The sequence below is a fragment of the Cydia pomonella genome, chromosome 26 (assembly GCF_033807575.1).
Source record: "Cydia pomonella isolate Wapato2018A chromosome 26, ilCydPomo1, whole genome shotgun sequence".
Lineage (NCBI taxonomy): Eukaryota > Metazoa > Arthropoda > Insecta > Lepidoptera > Tortricidae > Cydia > Cydia pomonella.
This window is the reverse complement of record NC_084728.1, coordinates 8,672,802-8,693,331: the sequence shown is the minus strand read 5'-3', so window position 1 is coordinate 8,693,331 and position 20,530 is coordinate 8,672,802. Positions and strand designations below refer to the sequence as shown.

General features: G+C 37.4%; 2 protein-coding genes across 7 annotated transcripts in view; one reads left to right on the top strand and one right to left on the bottom strand.

Moving 5' to 3' along the window:
- LOC133532108 (cullin-1) overlaps positions 1-4,766 on the bottom strand; it is a 35,737-nt gene extending 30,971 nt beyond the window's left edge. For 3 of the 6 annotated variants that reach the window (XM_061870611.1, XM_061870612.1, XM_061870610.1), the window contains exons 1-2: positions 4,338-4,512; positions 291-473 (exon numbers count right to left, since the gene is read on the bottom strand). In XM_061870611.1, the coding sequence (XP_061726595.1) occupies positions 291-347 (57 nt within the window). In that variant the 5' untranslated portion in view covers positions 348-473; positions 4,338-4,512. Of the gene's footprint in view, positions 1-290; positions 474-4,337; positions 4,514-4,588 lie in introns of those variants that run through there. The other 3 variants (XM_061870609.1, XM_061870608.1, XM_061870613.1) reach the window with 3 other exon arrangements.
- Positions 4,767-4,939: 173 nt separating this feature from the next.
- On the top strand, positions 4,940-13,268 carry LOC133532123 (LHFPL tetraspan subfamily member 2 protein). Its single transcript, XM_061870652.1, has 5 exons — positions 4,940-5,838; positions 6,383-6,501; positions 8,191-8,301; positions 10,256-10,369; positions 11,854-13,268. Exons 1-5 carry the CDS (start codon positions 5,663-5,665, stop codon positions 11,994-11,996), a joined length of 663 nt encoding a protein of 220 aa, XP_061726636.1. The 5' UTR covers positions 4,940-5,662; the 3' UTR covers positions 11,997-13,268.
- The last annotated feature ends 7,262 nt before the right edge of the window (positions 13,269-20,530 follow it).

Below are 20,530 nucleotides of genomic sequence, written 5' to 3'. Positions count from 1 at the left end.
GTTTACGTAATAAACCCACATTCTGAAAAAATCTCACGTGAGATTGGGGGACGGGGGAGGGGGTTGAATAAAATCTCACGACATCTCACCAAGGGGGGAGGGAGGGTCAGAAAATTGAAAAAAAAACACCTCACGTAATTTATGGACGCCCCCTAACGTCGCGTAGTACCTGCATTAGTATTGGCGCGCCGCTAAAAACGGCGTAAGCGCCGACCGCCATAAGGTCCCTTTTGATATGGACTGTCACATTTAAAGAAACGCTCAGTTCAAGATAATAAAATAAATCTTACCTGATCCAAATCAATTTGCTTCAGCGGCGGCGGCGGTTTCAAGCTAACACCACTCATCGTCGATTCATAAACAAACTAAATAATTAATTAACACTGATTAACGTGTATATAAACTAGCGGCTATACACAGAGATCACAGATATATTGTTATTTACAATAACATAATTTGATTGATGGGGTTTTCTGGAACAAGGAGAAAAACATTTGTTAATTTTTGTACAAAGTTAATAAATATTATGGTAATACCTATTGCAATTATAATTGAGATATGAAAATACACCTCTGTTTATATATAATATACTTTTTAATACAGTTGCTCAAAATCATCCCGAGTCTCGGTAATCGTTAAGTAATGACATACTTTCCGCACTAGCATCGAAATGTACTATTATAGTACATATGGTGCTACTTTACCACACTAGTGCGGTAATTAGCACTTTACGTGCCAATGTCGAGGGCCATTTGCAATGAAGTTGTAAAATCTTGTAGTGTGAATCAATTTAAAAACAATCTTGACAAAGTATGTAAATAGTGAAATCGTGCTAAGTGAACTCAGGGGGCCTACCGCGAAAACCGAAATTCGCAAATTGCGGGGATCTATTTCTTTTACTCTCATTAAGACTTAATTATAGTGACAGAGAAAAATGCCCGCAACTTCGATTTCCGCGGTTATGGCCCTGATTTAGAGTATTTAGACTACCAGCATCAGCTGCCTGTCTAAAACTAAATAATAAATAAATAAAGATGTGTATACTGTATACTGTAAAACGTTGTACATGTGCGAATAGGTAATTCGCAACTCGTATCGATTTAAAACACTCCCTTCGGTCGTGTTTTAATTGATCCCCACTCGTTACGAATTTCCTATTTTTCGCACTTGTATCGTAATGTACTATTACAGTACATATGGTGCTACTATACCGCACTAGTACGAAAATTAGCATATTTCGTTACTATGTCGAACATTTAAAGGGCCATATGTACTGCAAAACGTTGTACGATACATGTGCGAATAGGTAATTCGCAACTCGTGTCGATTTAAAACACTCCCTTTGGTCGTGTTTTAATTTATCGCCACTCGTTTCGAATTTCCTATTTTTCGCACTTGTATCGTAATGTACTATTTTAAGTGTAGTTCCCGAATAGAAAGGTTATCTTGAGTTATCAAAGGTTATGTATTATGATTACGAATTCATTCTCGTGGTTGGGCTCCGTTTCTTATGGTAATCAGAGACGAGTTAATAGAATAAGACTGTCAATCTCAACCTTTTAAATGACACATAAGAATGAATGTGGGTCAAATCTTGAAAGCTAAATTTGGCCCACTTCCCGGTTTGCGATTGAACTGAAATTTTGCAGTACATATGTAAGTCGGGTGGCAATGCAATATTATAGTACCATCAAGCTGATCTGATGATGGAGACAGGAGGTGGCCATGGAAACTCTGTGATAAAACAACACAACCTAATTGTGTTTAGGATTTTTAGAATAGTCTTGGTCAGTAAGTAAGTAAGTAAGTAAGCAAATAAAATAATATTCTTTATTGCACCAACAATTATACATTTTACATACATGTAAAAGTACAAATACATTTTAAAGAAAAATAGAACCAGGTAGCAACAGTCAGTGATAAAAACTTGTACCAAAATTGCTTTTTGCCAAAAACTTATTTGTTTGTTAATGTTATTAAATAAAATTTACGACGTCATTTGGTATTCATAATAGTAGGAAATATCAAAGAAAAACTAATTTATACCACCACTTTTTGTCCTTTTCCAGACATTGTACGACTTATCGACCACATGCGCGCCAATAGTATTTCAACTTTAGCATTACGATTTAAGTTTCAAATTAGATTGCACTTTCGGGGAATGTAGCTTGTCTTCAATGGAATCATCAAAGTTGGATTCATTGGAATATATTTGGATTTTTTGGAAAACCCTTGTAGATTGATGCAGCCTGGAAAAGGGGTTACCCCTTCAGTGATAATCAGGGCCGTCACTACATAGAGTATGATTCTAATTAGTATTTTCGTAATAATTAATCATTTGTCAACCTCTTTAGTTAACTGATAAAGATACTTGACAATCAGTACAGAAACATCTGACTTTCATCTTATTTTCACTCAACTAAATAATAGATTATTAAATATAACATTTTTGATTTTTAACAGTGTTGTTTACGCAACAAATTATTTATTTTTCTACGCGTCAATAGGTAAGCTATCTAAATTTGTGGTGTTGTAAGAAAACTCTAAACTACGTCATTTTTGCGTCATCGGCATGAAATGTATGGGCCCTGGCTGATAATATACCACTTGATAATTTTTTTTTTTTTTTGCCAAGACCCATCAACTGTTTGAATATGAATCTATGGGGAATAAAGTCAACAAAGAGTTGTTCTGTTTATAAAATTGAGGATTACTTCAAGTACTTCCAGGGATTAACAGTGTTTTTAACAGCCACAGCTCTAGTGTGCGTATGAGCAGGTACTCGAAAATGTTATTGGTATGGTGGCCGCTTTCAGATGTAAGGAGTGCCTGGGGTCCGTTGGCATGTTAGGTGAATGACATTTGGAAGATTGCAGGTAACTTCTGGATGAGATTGGCTCAGGACTGGGATAAGTAGTGTACTCTAAGAGAGGCCTATGCTCAGCAGTGGGCGATTAAAGGCTGATCTGATATGATGTCTATGAGAAGGATCCTGACCAAAAGTTTTCATTTCTTTTGAGAATAATATATATTTAAAAACTTTTATTTAACTTTCCCTGTTAGTATGTTAGTGTGGGTCAAATCTTGGAAGCTAAATTTGACCCACTTTCCAATGACCAATTGAGCTGAAATGTGCATACATATGGTAATCAGATGATGTCTACCATACAAAAAAGATCCATTTGAATTTGAAATCAATAATGAAGGAAATATGGTCAAATTTTGTTTTGTTTTGATATCAAATGAAACATATGGTTTATATTACATTGAAATAACTATGTGCAGGTAGGTCCTACTGGTAGACAAGCTAAGAATGATTGGTCATTCTTACACAAATTGACTAAGCCCCACAGTAAGCTCAAGAAGGCTTGTGTTTTGAGTAGACAAGAATAAATACAATATATAAATACTTGAATACATAGAAAACACCCATGACTCAGGAACAAATATTCAAGCTCATCACACGAATAAATGCTCTTACCGGGATTCAAACCCAGAACCATCGGCTTCAAAGGCAGGGTCACCCACTAGACCAGACTAGTTGTCAAGGCTCTTGAGCCCACAATTGTAGTGTTCATCAGACAAAACAAAGTCGCCACTGAATCCCTTAGACATTGTAATATAAACAATAAACTTACACCTCTTCGTGGCAGACAATGAATAACATTTGAATAACTTTTACATACTGTATTACTTTGATAAACAATGCTCAACATGTTGTATAATATGATTGCCATCTCAGTTACACCATTTTATTTAGCAATTTATGTGTACATCTAATAACAATACATTGCAACATTCATATTGCATCAGTTCTATTCTACACAAGTTAAAAAAAAACCTTAAGTCTTTGGTCATGACATCCAGGCCATAATTGTTTAAAAAAAAATGGTCATGATATACTGGCTAAATACAAATTATTAACTAAACTACTGGGCTATAACCAAGTAAAAGTAGGGGTTTAAAAAAACTTTCCCACTTATAGTGCACCAATAAACACCAGTTATATAAATATCTTAGTAAATCAATCTACGGCATAACAGTAAAAACAGGATAAAGATCTAGTCAGGTAGCATTTTTTATTCAGTCTACATAATGCATTGGCTGTTTATCATATTGTCTTGTCTTTAAACAAGTCGTAAAAAAAATTGGTTTTGATGTGAGATGATACGTAATTCCACTTTCGAATCTTCCCACTTAAATATAACTTGCAATTAGGTGGAGAAATAAGTAATCAAAAGTTAATGACAAAAAGTAAAAGTACGTCTCAGTCTCACAAAGGATTGAGATTTAGCAACCAAAGGGAATGGAAACATGTTTTTTTATTTCTTCCTTACCTATTTTCGATTCGACACAACTTCTTTGTATGTCGAAATATCTCATGGCACTATTGATACACACTTAATATTAGACGAAAACAATGACTTAGACTAAAATAACTGTACAAATACGTCGATTTGATTCCTTTTTACAGAGATGTGAACATTACAATGACAAGCTATATTATACTACTAAATTTAACAGATGTATGTTTAACAAGGTGCGCAATAGGCAGACGTGTATTATAATTTAGTCAGATAATACTTACATTAGTTTTACACTGTCATCGACCACATTTCACTTCACTTCAGATCTAGCACAGCACACACCACAATTAAATGCGAGGTTTATTAACTATATATATTTAAGCACTAATTGATACAAATATTCAATATTGAAAATAAAGTTTGGTCTTTCGATAGACCATTTCACGCACGTAGAGAAAAAAGAACACGAACAGACAGATTTTTTGGTTTTGTTTATTTTCCGCCAGATGACGCCCTATAGGATGCGTTCAATACCGTTTGAAAAAAGTGAAAGGACGTATCGTTTTCATTGTCATTCAAACGATTTTTTTTTTACTTTTAACAAATATATAATTAAATCTATTAGCAGCAAGAAAAAATATTTTATTTGTTTACTTTACAATAAGATAATACGAATTTTATGAATTAACAGAAGAAAATTAACCATGCGTAAATTATAGCCGCTTACACTCGCGTGTGAGTGGTAAGACGAGCCGAGAGCCGAGCTACGAGACGCGTATGTAAATCGGTGGACTCGCGTAGAGGAGCGGTTTTTAGAGCACAAGTCAAAGGGGCTCGTAGCATGCTTGTTGTCTACAATCGCGTTCGGATATCATTCAGTTACAAAACAAACCTTATACTCTGTGCCAATTGTGTTTCAAATCGATCAACTCGACGAGCTTATGAGCTGAAGCCGAGACACGAGACGAGCCGCGAGCTGAGCCATGAGGCGAGAGTGTATCGGTTAGCTCGACGAGCTTACGAGTTGTGGCTGAGACACGAGACGAGCGAGTGTAAATAGGCTATTAAAATATTGATAAGTTAAGGCAGGAATGACCCTATTCATACTAGCAACACTAGAACAGCTGTCAATTTTTTAAACAAACCTGTCAATTTTTAACTCCAGCACTTCCACAATCAATGTCAAATAGCAATAAATTTTACATTTCGCTCAATCCAGTCACCCGTCTCGCTTCATCTCTCTCACAAGTTTTTGTTTTCGTAACTTTGTGCTGGCCCAGTTTTACGCTTTATTTTCCTTATTAGCACATACACAATAACTTAAACTTCAGTTTTTATCTCACATTACATACGAGATGTGCTACGTGATCATCACAGGGCGGAGTTTGGCTTGGCTCCTGCTGAGTTTGGTAGCTTTTATGTTAATTCTTTCCGGTATAATGACTCCCAAGTGGTTGTTAGGGCAGCCTATGGTGCAAAATAGGGATAATATTACGGGATTCTACGTTCCTAGTGTCGGGATATACAATAGGTAAGCGTGTAAACTATTTTTAAACTTTCCAAACATAAACTTGAATAAAATAAGTTTTGTAGTAAGTTTTCAAAGAGCTGCATAAATAAAGTTGTGTTTGAGTCCTTGCTAGCTGTAACATTTACTTGATAGATATATTGATAGTAATTTCGAACATGAAAGACGATTATTATAAGTCTATTTTAATCAAGGAAGTTGTTAATATTTGTTACTTAAAACGTAGCTATACACTTATTGAACTCATATGATTGGTACCTAGGCAATTTTTCAATCACTTAGTCTTTATTGGTACATCTTTAGCCAGTGGGTGTCTGTTGGAATTAGATTGTACTAGTGCATTCAACTTTTATTCAACTTAATCCCAAAATATTGTATGAAATTTTCTTTTAATATTTTTTGAAACCATTGACTTACTTATACTGGGTGTGGCCTATAACATGAGCAAAAAATTAAACTGTAGGCTGAACTTGTCAAACTAAGCAACATTTGTTCAGTGACTCTTTATATAGAGAAGACTGGTAAATGATTAATATGTATATTTCAGATGCTTGCGTATTAAGGACAGTCACAATGACTGTGGTTCTTTCTCGTTCTACGGCTTCGCCACTGATCCTAGCCGGTACCCAACCCCGTGGAAAGCTGCATTATTCTTCTTATCTTTATGTAAGTAGAGGGACTTCACCACTTATATTAGCCGCTACCAGACGAAAATGATCCTTTCGGGCATTCTCGGCTACATTTGGCTCAGCATTGTTACGAGCAATTGTTAGGGCTGGCACAACTTGAAACCCCTTTGCGTGCACAAGCACAGATAAGATAATGCCCTGAATTTTGACAACCCTAAATGGCCGAAAGGGATAGTATGATATATTAGATATTTGATCGAAATATACAAACTTTGATTTTCGAGATTATAGCCCAGGTTGTTTGATGACCGGTCTGGCCTAGTGGGTAGTGACCCTGCCTATGGAGATAGATAGATAGATAGATAGAATACTCTTTATTGGCACACCTTAGTAAAAATATACAAGAAAAAATAAACCATTGATTAAATTTAGAGGCAGACAAGACAAGATGGAGCTGATGGTCCTGGGTTCAAATCCTGGTAAGTGCATTTATTCGTGTGATGAGCATGGATATTTGTTCCTGATTCATGGGTGTTTTCTATGTATTTAAGTATTTATAAATAGTTATATATTATATATATCGTTGTCTAAGTACCCTCAATACAAGCCTTATTAAGCTTACTGTGGGACTGACTCAAATTGTGTAATAATGTCCTATAATATTTATATTTATTTATTTTAAGTTGTTACAGTACGTTAGGTATCTAATCTAATATTATTTGACTCATATATATACCTACCTACCTACCTACCTACAAAAATGGACAGGAAAAATAAATTACTTATTTCACACCATGGACGAAATAAAGCACCAGACAATTATATGAACCAAATGGGTGAGACCAAAGCACATCATCTCCATGGGCTGGGCCACCTCGAAAGGATGGGTAAAGATCATGCTGTAAAGAGGGCATATTTGGGTCGACCGATTGGACTCCGTCCTGTAGGTCATCCTAAGTGTCAGTGGGCGGATAGAGTGGAGGGAGATCTCCGTGAGCTCGGCGTCAGTGAAAACTGCCATGAATCCACGCAGGACTGGCTTAAATCGTGTGCTCTTATCTTGGCGGCCAAGATTCATTTTGGGTAATTGCACCAAACATAGTCTAATAATCACTATCACTACTTACTAGTCTAGTAGGTAGTGGTAATAACTATTAGAAATAAAACGTGACGAGCAGTAATTTTTTGTCACACTTTCTATTTAATGTATGGGAGAGAAAATAAAACAAAAAAGATTTGGTGACTTGCCCGTGTCGCCACTTGTGCAGTTTCATACATATAAATTCCATAGTGGCTAATTGTTTTGATACTTCGGAAAAATAGCTGTCTCCGTCAAACGGTCTCTGAGGAAACCGCATTTAACCAATTTGCAAGACCGAAGTGATTCCATGAGTGTTCCGTGAACAAAGTTTTGTACGGAACACTAAAAACTGATTTGACTAGTAGGAAAGTACCCTATTGTTTTTTTTTTTTTTTTTTATTATTTTTACTACGTCGGTGGCAAACAAGCATACGGCCTGCCTGATGGTAAGCAGTCTCCGTAGCCTATGTACACCTGCAACTCCAGAGGAGTTACATGCGCGTTGCCGACCCTAACCCCACCCCCCTCGTTGAGCTCTGGCAACCTTACTCACCGGCAGGAACACAACACTATGAGTAGGGTCAAGTGTTATTGTTACCTTGGTGCAACAAGCCCGTGTTAGATCATGATAATTATCAATTATAGGCGCAGCCATACAATTCTCGACGGTGCTGGCCGGCGTGATGGCGTGCTGCGTTCAGTCCGTGTTCAAGAAGAGCGTTATATCATTGGCTGGCGCTACTCAAGCTTTGGGAGGTATGCAAAATTTATTTTTACATCACTTATTCGGTAAAGGGCTTTTTCTTTCATGCTAGGAACGATCAAAGTGGCATTTTTCTGTTCTATTAAAATTTAAATCTGTTCTATTAAAATTTAAAAAGCTTTTATTACGAACATGAATCCATTAATAAACTTAATACAGGACGATATTATAATAATTACACAATCAAAATAAAAATAAATTATTAAAAGTAATTAAATTAAGAAATCTAATTAAAATCAATTAAATTAAATGTCAAGGGTATAAAAATAAATAAATATCATTGTCACTTTTCATGATGGACATGTGGCGCGTGAGATCTCGCCCAGTGGCCAAATATCGGGCTGTCATGGTCCCCTGCGACCGCGCTCAAGAGCCTATTGGGGCTACCGCGAACACGACGCATCAGGGGCCTACCGCGAAAACCGAAATTCGCAAATTGCGGGGATCTTTCTCTTTTACTCTTACTTAGACGTATTTAGAGTGACAGAGAAAAATGCCCGCAATTGACGAACTTCGATTTTCGCGGTTATAGCCCAGGGACGCGACGCGTTTGCACATAATAGCATGGAAATCGTCCGTGCGTGCCTCCGCGAACATCCCCGACGCACTGCAGTAACGCGGCAGCCCCATCAGCATCCTGAACGCTTTATTGTAGAGGAGTCTATGATGACACTATTTTTTTTTACCTCCCAACTACAAAACACATGGATTGTGTTTAAAAGCCGGCACGAGAGATGGCGTTGTTGTTGTGTCTATGTGTTGTGTGGTTGGGAGGCAAGTCATGCGCTAACGCATCTCAGAGTTGGTTAAGGTTGTAAACCTTAATGTGCAGATGTCGCTAGTGACGTAGTCACAGTTGCAATGGTTAAGTTTGCGGTGAATGACGGCAATCCAAAGATGTGGGTTCGAGTCCCACGTTGGCCAGAGTTGATCATAGTTGATTTTTAATTGTGATTGACATCTGTATGTACAATTTATAGACTGTAATGTGGTACGTTTCACAATAAAGTAGGATTTTTTTTATACTACGTCGGTGGCAAACAGTATATGACCGCCGATGGTAAGCAATCTCCGTAGTACGCCTGCAACTCCGGAGGAGTCACATGCGCGTTGCCGACCCTAGCATCTCCCCCCCTCGTTGAGCTCTGGCAACCGTACTCACCGGCAGGAACACAACACTATGACACAGCACTAGGGTCTAGTGTTATTTGGCTGCGGTTTTCTGTACGGTGGAGGTACTTCCCCAGTTGGGCTCTGCTCTAGATCTGGAATGACATCCGCTGGTTGTGCCCTACCACACAAAGCGAGATGACATTCACAATGCCCATACCTCTCTATTGATGCCCATACCTCTCTTTTGGTAAATATATAGTTACACTAAAGTTTGTGTTTCTAAATTTTGTCAAAGACCACGTTTGTGGTCCATATCTAAAGATGGGGAGAATGTCTTGTCTCTGTCACAAATAAATAGGCTTGTAGGGTCGGCAACGCGGATGTAACACCTCTGGAGTTGCAGGCGTCCATAGGTTATGGTGACTGCTTACCGCTTGCTGCGTATGCTTGTTTGCTACCGTCATAGTATAATATAAAAAAATGTCTTCTCATCGCACCAATCACAAATTGTAATATTAACAACAACTTAGCGTCAAGACCCTTGGTATCTTCAAAGATCTGTCGATGAAACCCAGAGACGCCACAGGAGACCGAAGAGCTGGCAGCTTCCTCACTCAACATATCGGCCTTACAAGCAGCAGCAGAGGAAATGCTGCCAGCGTTTCCGGTACTATGCCACAGGGGTCTTTTTAGAATTATTGTACTGTTATTTTAGATTTATTCAGTCTTATTTTATTTTATATTGGAGTACAGTACAACCACCTCTTACAGTAAAAAACATTCACAACCTAGAATTAATTTATATGCTTACAGCTTTTATTTATTTATTTCCAGGGTTATTCGGAGTGCTAGGCCTCCTGCTGTACCCTTGGGGTTGGGGAACCCAGCGCGTTCGACAACTTTGCGGCGAAAACTCTGAGCCATACATACCAGGAGACTGTTCTATTGGTAAATATTAAATTCAGACCATATTTCTCCTTAAAGGGCTACCACTGCTACCAGGCCAAATTGGCTGTTTTTACGTCGCTATATCATGCTAGAACATTGTACAAACAAAAATGTTCTGTACACAATATTTTAGCTTGGTAAATATTCTTTAATTACGTCTACTGTAACACAAGTAAAAAAAAGCCGTGAAGTTTCTCGAATAAAAAATACGTATAAACTCCCTTACTATACAACACTTAGACACGAAATTGTAACCAATAGTGAATTATGATGTATACTTCAATTACATCTGCCGATATTCCAATTAGATAAATAGTTTTTGAGAAATCAATATTATTCAACTTCGTGCGTTGCCCCGGCGCGCGGGTGACTGCGCGGGCGACGAGGCGCAGGCGCCGCGCGGCCGTCGGACGGGAACCTGTGTCACTCGACGCGACGCGCGCGTAATTATTCTCTGTGAATTGATCGTACGATTTTGAGTTTTGAGTGATAGGACTGAGAGTGTTAAGACACCGAACGGATGCAATAAATAGTTTTCTTGTGCAAATTCAAGTTTTAAAAATTCAAGTTTTAGAAGCGATTCAACTCCATCCACCCCCCTTCCTCGTAGGGGGGTGGAGGGAGTTGAATCGCGCGAGGCCAAGCCAAGCTAGGGACGGCCTTAAAACCCGGTGACCGTGACGTCACGTTTGCATATCGTTTTGTTGGGAGCGTTTCGCGAGTGAAGTACGACTGTCGGACTTCGACTATCATTTCTGACTTTTGTATTGCTTTAATGCAATGGGTCCCATATAGACATTTGATTCTAAAAACGAACCTGAACGAAAAGAATTGACAACATTTCATATTAAGTGCTACTTTTTATTGTCTACATCGAAAGAACGCACTAATTTAAGGTATCCGTATTTTTTTTATTTTGCGCAAGTCCTATATTTTGGTCATAAAATCTATTTATATTGTTACTTGAAACAAAAGGGCGTATGTAACAAACGTCATTTGTGAGAATCGTGACGTCACGGATCTGTTTCATACACTGGAAAAAACGTTGAATTAATTTACGTTTGAGCATAGACAACAGTGCGAGTGACATAACCTCAAACGTTAAAAATAAAATCACAAATTAACAAGTGTCACAAACGTCAAAACTCAAGTCAAACGATGGTTTTCATCCCGTTTTCAATGACAATGACAATGTCAACCCAATCGGAAGTCATTTTTTCGCTTGTAGTGGCAGAACTGAAGGAGCTGGGTGACGTCAATTTCCGTTTTAACATAATATGGATGTTTTTGTCCGAAATAAATGTTTTCATTTCATTTCATTTAACTATTTTTAGAGATTTTGAATAAAAAAATTCGTAAAAAATATATAAAATTTATTTTTTTGTAATCTACTGGAGCCCCTCTCGAAATGGTTTTCGATTTAGGGATATTGAAAATTATGAAATGTTGTCAATTGTCATCTAGCCTATTGTCGTATAACCCAGGTTGGTCCCTGTACGTGGCGGCGCTGGGCGTGGCGCTGGTGTTCGTCGCCAGCGCCGCGTCGCGCGCCGCCGACCGCGCCGCCGCCTCCGACGCCGTGCAGTTCCACATCGACGAGGGGAAACAGCTCATTTGCCTGGCCTGATCACTTCTGTGTACCGTTCACGGCTATACACGACAAAATTCCCATTTCAGGTCCTCGGTTATTTTGACGCCCAGATCGATTTGTGCCTTAACAGCTTTTAAGGGAGTGTTGTGCAAATTATACGTGTAATGTAGTTTTTTTTTACCTATGTGCAGAACAGTACATTTTGTAGAATTCAGGTTCATGAGCCTTTCTTTAGAACAGTTCCATACTTTGTTAAGGTCGTCTTGTAGCAGGTTATAGTCGAGCAATGGTCAGTTTTTTCAACTGCCTGCCTGCTTTACAAATAATAATCAAAAATCGGAAAATATTACATCAATGACTAGCATCAAAGAGAATTTGAAATAGACGTGGATTGTCAAAGAAAACTTTGTAGCCACAGTAAATTTACTGCCACTATTCGACACATGATTAAAACTTCTAGAACGCCATTTGACTTTGATCCTTATTCTTTCACTGATATGTGTTAAATTTGGTAAATATCAAAAAGTGACGCCATCTTACCGGGCATCGGCTAAAGGTTGTGACGCCATCGCTCGAAACGTTTGGCCATTGATGTTTTAGATGGCGCCACTTTTTGATATTTAACAAATTTAGCACATATCAATGAAAGAATAAGGGTCAAAGTTGGCGTTCTGAAAGTTTAATGTGTCGAAAGATGGCATTAAATTTACTGTGGCTACAAAGATTTCTTTCACAATCTACCTCTATTTCAAATTATCTTTGCTAACATTCACAAGAACTGACTGTTATAATATGGTAACTATAAATTTCTTACTACTCTACTTTTTCTATTTTCTTTACAGAATTGAATATACTACTGATAGTAGTTAAGAACAATTTGCTTTTGCGAATTAGAAGATTTACAAAAATACTTATTTTGCTCTATAAAATGCCAGGGATTTCAATAAAATACAAGGTGTAACTAAAATAGTTCTGAATAGGCAAAAGTACAATAAAAAAAAATTACGCGAAAGAAATTTTGTTTTTGGGGCAGGTCGTTTAACTCGTCCTACCCTTGATTCAATTTAAAAAAAAAAAAATTAACTGCTGACATTTAACTCTTTCTAATTCTGAACGGGGGTTGCCCAGGCAGATTTAAACCATTTCAGTAAAAAATTACAAAATTAAAATATTAGTTTTTGGCTCGCATAGACCCGAATGGGTATAGTTAGATGATATACAGGGTGATTATTTAATCACCTGCAATAATTTACGGGCTGAATATATAGGTCATATTTAGCAACTTTCACAATAGGACAAACCCCGAAATCGCGAAAAAAAAAATTACTTTCCCATAGAAAATGTCTTCTTCTTCTTCTTTTCGTGTCGAGGTTCCCTTTTTGTTTTTATACGATGGAAGCCCAATGGGCAGCGGTGTTGACAGCCCTGGCTGTCGCGTCCCTCAGATCCACCTCCGAGCAGTGATGCGGGCATGTGGGGCACGCCAGTAGATGTGCCATGGTTTGCGTTGCTGTGTCGCAGGTACATTGAGTCGAGGAGCTACGGAGCAATCCCCATAGAAAATGTCAAGGTCAGACAACCAAAATGTATGAAAATTCCAATTTTTTCCCGATTTCGGGGTTGGTCCCATAGTAAAAGTTGCTCTGTAAGACTTTTATATTCACTCCGTAAATTATTACAGGTGACTAAATAAACATTCTCTATGAGTGCTGATAAAATGAATATTTCTATGATTGTAGCTTATCTATTACCTTATGGAATTTGTGGCAAGATACATGTTAGTGAATCCATAATGCATTTTATAATAATAATCTATGTTTTTATTCAATTTATTCCTCAATCGTCTGCTTTTATGTCAATATTGTATTAAAATGACAGATCGCTTTGCAGGTTGAGGCAATAGATATAAAACGCATTAATTTAAAAATACCGACATCCATTTTTATTAATTAAAAATGTTAATGCTTGTTTATGGCTTACCTGTAATTTGTGTTATTACAAAAAATTTGTTTGTTTCTCGTAAGTGATTTATAATTAGAGAAATAAATATATTTTATTTAAATAATTTGATAGTTAAAATATATTTCCCATGTGAAACTATAGACTGAAACTAACTTCCAAACTGTATCTGTTATACATATTTTTTACATGTTGTTTTTGGGTGGAACTATACATAATATATGCATTAAATTGAACTGAATAATAAAGGGTGAAGTTTTATTCACCAGCCATACTCTGCGTAGTGACCTTGTAGGTCATACTGAAGTTTTACATAGGTCACTCGATAAGTTTTGCAAAAAATAAATATGAAACAAACAGGTGGCCTATCACATATACCTTTAACTATATTTCCTTAGACAATGATTGGCTGGAAAACATTGCCTTTCTTATTAAAGTTACTTATTAAAAAATCTTAACTTTGCATGAAATGAAAATGTTGTAAATCTTAGCCCACGCCGGCGTTTTCAAAGTTTAAATATATTTTTTAATAAGTAAATTTAAAAATAAAGTATATATTTTCCACCCAAACATCATCAATGGAAATATAGTTAAAAAAATTTTGGCTCTTTCATACATTCCGGCTGATGTGAAACCGCTGATTTCTATGGGACAAAAAAAAAATTTTGTCATTTCGGTATTGGTTGCATGAAAACATTTGCTCTGTATGGTCATAATGTCAGTACGCAGAGAATGGCTGGTGGTTAAAATTTCACCCTGTATATTTTATTTAAGGAAACAAAGATGTGTCTTAATACTCATAATATTGTGTTATTAATATTTAGATTATATTTTAAATTGGAGTAAGTCAAGGGGTCTTGATATCCATGAGTGTCATATATATAATTTATTTTTAGAATTGTATTAGGAATTTTTCTCGATTCAATACTTAAAATTGAAGTATCAATTTTAAAAACGATGTCTTTTTAAGTTTACCTATGATAGTTAAGAAATGGGTAAGCTTTATTATTTGGTTGTAAAAGATAAGTAGTTGAAGGGTCTGGTTCACAGAGTCTGAGTATAGTATTGGATCGGACCGGTCTGGCCTAGTGGGTAAGGGCATTTGTTTGTGTGATGAGCACAGATATATGTTCCTGAGTCATGGATGTTTTCTATGTATTTAAGTATTTGTATATTATATATATCGTTGTCTGAGTATCCACCACACAAGCCTTCTTGGCTTACCGTGGGACTTAGTCAATTTGTGTAAGAATGTCCTTATAATATATATAGCTAATTAACAAATAAATTAACTTCCAATTAAAACTTTAGCACTATCTGCCAGTTCAGCTTATTTGAAGATTGTGAAACGCGAACGATGACTTTATTCGTCAGATAGGGCTTGTGCACAAATCACGTAAGGTTTTTTTGGCTACTTTTTTGACCCAGACTCGCTACTTTCAACTCGCTATTTTGTAGTGCCAAGTGACTATTTATGTTTAATGAAACCGATAAAAGTATGTGGTAGATAGATTCTTAGTTTCGTTCACTATAGAAAAATACACGTGAGGTCTCCTTATAACCCCGCAGCCAACCCCCCCCCCCCCCTGCCCCCAGTCCCAGCGTGATCTATCGTGATTTTTTCGTTACCCCCCTCCCCCTCCTGTCGAATCTCACGTGATTTGTGCACAAGCCCATAAGTGGCAAGTAGGACTTAAGTAATTCAGGACTTGGATATTGTGAACCAGACCCTAAGAAAAAAGTACCCTCTATTTCGAAAACGGAAATAGATAGAGGTGTACTGAGCCATATATTTTGTTGTCAAATGTATTGTCAAACGTCAACTTTTGAAACCTAGAGCCAAAGAGAATTTGAAAGTGGCGCCATCTAATAGATCGAAGGCCAAAGGGATGGCGGCATCGTTTCGAGCGAGCGCTCGAAAAGTTTTAATCATGTGTCTTAAGATGGCAGTAAATTTACTGTGGCTACAAAGTTTTCTTTGATAATCCACCTCTATTTCTAATTCTCTTTGGTATAGCTACTACATAATGTACAGTGGTATTTATACCATTTTTCAAATTCGTAGCAGAAATTTGTCTTTAATTTTGCGCTAAATTCCTATCATCTCTGATAATGATATAAACTCAAAAACTTTGACTTAAGAATCTCAAATCTGTATTAGTTAAGTGCCATAGGAAATTCGACTATTTAATTAAGAAAGTATTATTTTTAGTGCCTTTTCAGAAACTTTTGTTTCTGTATTTAAATCGTGTCCTTAACCGACTTTAAGAGGAATCTCTATATTAAGTATGTTTCAATAATTTTTTGATTATTGTTACTTATATACGTTTAAATAACTGTATATCTTCTTCCTAGCGTTGTCCCGGTATTTTGCCACGGCTCATGGGAGCCTGGGGTCCGCTTGACAACTGATCCCAAGATTTGGCGTAGGCACTAGCTTTTACGAAAGCGACTGCCATGTGACCTTCCAACCCAGAGGGTAAACTAGGCCTTATTGGGATTAGTCCGGTTTCCTCACGATGTTTTCCTTCACCGAAAAGCGACTGGTAAATATCAAATTATATTACGTATATAAGTTCCTAAATTGTGAGGGGGCGTCTAAGTCCTTCAAATAACAATTCATATTCATCTAACTCCGAAAAATCCAAAATCTAACAGGATTGTGGATATGTCGGGTAAATAAATTGTTTGGCATCTGTACTGCATTGTCGATTGGTAAGAAGCGAGTAGCGAAGAACCAGTTTTTATTTTATTTAAAAGTGCTTTTTAGGGTTCCGTACCCAAAGGGTCAAACGGGACCCTATTACTGAGACTTCGCTGTCCGTCCGTCCGTCCGTCCGTCTGTCACCAGGCTGTATCTCATGAACCGAGTATTTGTTGTTATACCACTATATATTTTGAGTGTTGCCACAACAGAAATACATCATCTGTGAAAATTTCAACTGCTACCACGTTTCATGATATACAACCTGGTGACAGACGAACGGACGGACGGATAGCGGAGTCTTAGTAATAGGGTCCCGTTTTACCCTTTGAGTACGGAACCCTAAAAAAAACATCAAATAGATAATGACGTCCAAAGTAGACTGTAGTATGAAACAGCATTTATAGACTTAAAATAAAAACATCTACAAATTCACAAAATGATAAGCCCCCTCCAGACTATGCGCGTGAATCGCGGCGCGATTTCGCGGAGCGAACATACCGCGACGTTGACGTAGACTCCACACTCGCACAACTTCACGGCGATTTCGCAGTTTGGTTCGCGGCAAGATGGCGCCGAAGCGTCAGCTGATCGGATTTAGTTTGCGGCAAGGCACTGATTCAAACTGGGAACTGTCAAATTGATTTTTGGTTGATCAAGTTCGCACCCAATATAACCAAGTAGCCGCCATAGAAGGTTATGACAGTTCACAGATTGACCGACTCGTGAGCGAATCGCGGCGCGAAGCGATTGCGATTGTGGAGTCTTGCAAGTTCGCGCTTCGCGTCTCCTTTGACGCGGGCCAAATACCGACAAAAAACGGGGAATAAGGCGCGAAGGCGTGAACAATCTGCGTAATCGACGCGAGGGCATCCACACTCGCGTTCGCGGCTTCGCGCCTCGATTCGCGCACGATTGTGGAGGGCCCTTTATAGTTATAGCTAATAATAATGTTGTGTTTAACAATTGTATTAGGTATACGTCTAGATTTAAGCATATATTTTTATATGGAACTTTGTAATCCAAAATATTTTTGTCTATATATCTTTTACAAAATATATACTTTTGTGGACTGAGCAAATTGTTTTCTTCAAATTTTTTTCATGTTGGCATTAAATTAAAACTAGACTTTGGACCCGGGTACGTCCTTAAACTACGTCCAAAAGAGAAGTATGGGCATTTTATTTATTTATTTATTGCACAATATATGCAAGTTTACAGTAATCGATCAAAACACTTACATATTATACTATATTAAACATACCTTTATCATCTTGATTTCTGCATTTGTTTTATTAAAAGTAATTTTTTTTTCTCTTTGTAATATAGGTACAATTAGTAAGATACTTATAAAATAAGACAACTAAAACTAAACCTAACTAAAAAATTAAAACATCCCTAAAAAATGAGAATATTTATAATATACATATTTTAAAGCTCAAATCAAAGGGTTCAACAGCAAAACTGCTAAGGAGCTTCTAATAGGACTCAAAAGACACAAAATGTGTCCGTGACTATTAATTGACTGGACACTGTAAGCTGAATAAACACATGTTTCAAACTGGAAAGAAAAAAGCGGCCAAGTGCGAGTCGGACTCGCGCATGAAGGGTTCCGTACCATTTGAGACGTATTAAAAAAAAATGTACTTGCTAGATCTTGTTCAACATTTTACCACTTTGGACACACATTTTACCACTTTGGAAGTGTCTCTCGCGCAAACTATTCAGTTTAGAAAAAAATGATATTAGGAACCTAAATATCATTTTTGAAGACATATCCATAGATACCCCACACGTATGGGATTGATGAAAAATTTTTTTTTTTAATTTTATGACGTATTAAAAAAATACTACTCACTAGATCTCGTTCAAACCAATTTTCGGTGGAAGTTTGCATGGTAATGTATATCATATATTTTTTTTAGATTATTCATTCTGTTTTTTTAGAAGTTACAGGGGGTGGGGGGGGGGGACACATTTTTTCACTTTAGAAGTGTCTCTCGCGCAAACTATTCAGTTTAGAAAAAAATGATATTAGAAACCTAAATATCATTTTTGAAGACCTATCCATAGATACCCCACACGTATGGGTTTGATGAAAAATTTTTTTTTTTTAACTTTATGACTTAAAAAAAAACTACTTACTAGATCTCGTTCAAACCAATTTTCGGTGGAAGTTTGCATGACAATGTATATCATATATTTTTTTTAGTTTTTTCATTCTGTTATTTTATAAGTTACGGGGGGGGGGGGGGGGGGGACACACACATTTTACCACTTTGGAAGTGTCTCTCGCGCAAACTATTCATTTTAGAAAATGATATTAGAAACCTCAATATCATTTTTGAAGACCTATCCATAGATACCCCACATGTATGGGTTTGATGAAAAAAGATTTTTTGAGTTTCAGTTCTAAGTATGGGGAACCCCCAAAATTTATTGTTTTTTTCTATTTTTGTGTGAACATCTTAATGCGGTTCATAGAATACATCCACTTACTAAGTTTGAACAGTATAGCTCTTATAGTTTCGGAAAAAAGTGGCTGTGACAGAATCGGACAGACAGACGGACATGACGAATCTATACCGCATAAGCCATACCATGTTCAAGGGTCTGACGGGCTTATAGCAGAAAAACTCAAAATAAAATATATGAGACGTGTAATCTGTCTTGTGGTACAGGAATAAGTAAAGTGACATGCAAATTTTGACAATATCTTAAATTAATACGAGAGGAGATTGACCTCTGTGGCGCTTTGCTATAGTATTTGCGCAGGCGCTTCATGGATCTGATTTTGACCCGAACATGCCCCCGGGCGTTGAAAGCTTGTCTTTCAACCCAAACTGCTTGATCCAGGAAGCAAATAGGATGCAACGAAGAACCGCTACTCCAATTGTGGGTTAATTTTATGAATTACGGTGGCGTGACCCCTCTTGAATGTCATGAAGGTCCAAAATAATATTATATTTTTCTCAACGAGCACCACGGCGTCAATTTGCAACGGTTGAGTGTGTGTCATCCAGCCTCTAGTAGAAGATTCCAGAACTTCTTGTTTAACTGGCTTGATGTCGCATCTGCTCGACCCTGACGGGGTGTGAGTGGCCAAAGACATCTGCGTTCCTTGAGGACATGAGTTGGTACCGACGTTAGAGGACGGACAACGAGGGAGTGGCAGCAGCTTCTTCAGGGCGCGACGAAACGGTGGGAAGTGGCAACCAAAACAGTGTTGAGTTCATTGACGAGAAACATACTTTTACAATACCCAGCACTCATTTAAATAAAATGTGGTCGACTTTACCTCAGCTTCCCAAAACCTCCTTAATGTCAGACACGCGGAGCTGACATGAAAGTAATGTAATCATTAGCTGCAGCGTTAGCTTGCAAATTACAGCTTAGGTAGCCAAGACTCATTGTATGCACTGATAAATGATGCACAGAACAAATTAAGTAATGAGTAACCCTAACAAATAGGTATCACTGGTTAAGTCTGCTGCTAGCAGTAACCCAGTGTACTATTGAAACATACAAAACATGGCTATCTGACACCTTCACAAGTCTCAATCTATCAGCCAATGTACACTAATAAGTCCATATATTTAGGACCGTAACAAATAATAGCTAAGCTAGCTTATAGTGATAAATATAAATACCGAAACACTAAGATTTCCCTTTAACGTTAAGTTGACATATACCTAAGTATGAGAATATGTACCTTCTTGTCTAGTGAAAAACTTAGTGAAATGCTTTCTATTTGATTTCCTGTTCGAGGAATGATGAGATTGCTTAGTGCAAACCTTCGCAGGCTGCTGGAACCGCGTGAGTTGGGTTCGAGTCTCATCGTCAAGCAATTCATTACTAGCGCAAGAGGTGACATTTGTAAAATAACAATTAATACGCGAAGGAGCCG

Bases quoted from the DNA above. Each gene is read 5' to 3' on its own strand.
- LOC133532123 (XM_061870652.1), top strand. From the start codon at position 5,663: ATGTGCTACGTGATCATCACAGGGCGGAGTTTGGCTTGGCTCCTGCTG. The intron at 6,502-8,190 runs GTAAGTAGAGGG...TATCAATTATAG, and splicing joins ATTATTCTTCTTATCTTTAT to GCGCAGCCATACAATTCTCG. The intron at 8,302-10,255 runs GTATGCAAAATT...ATTTATTTCCAG, and splicing joins CGCTACTCAAGCTTTGGGAG to GGTTATTCGGAGTGCTAGGC.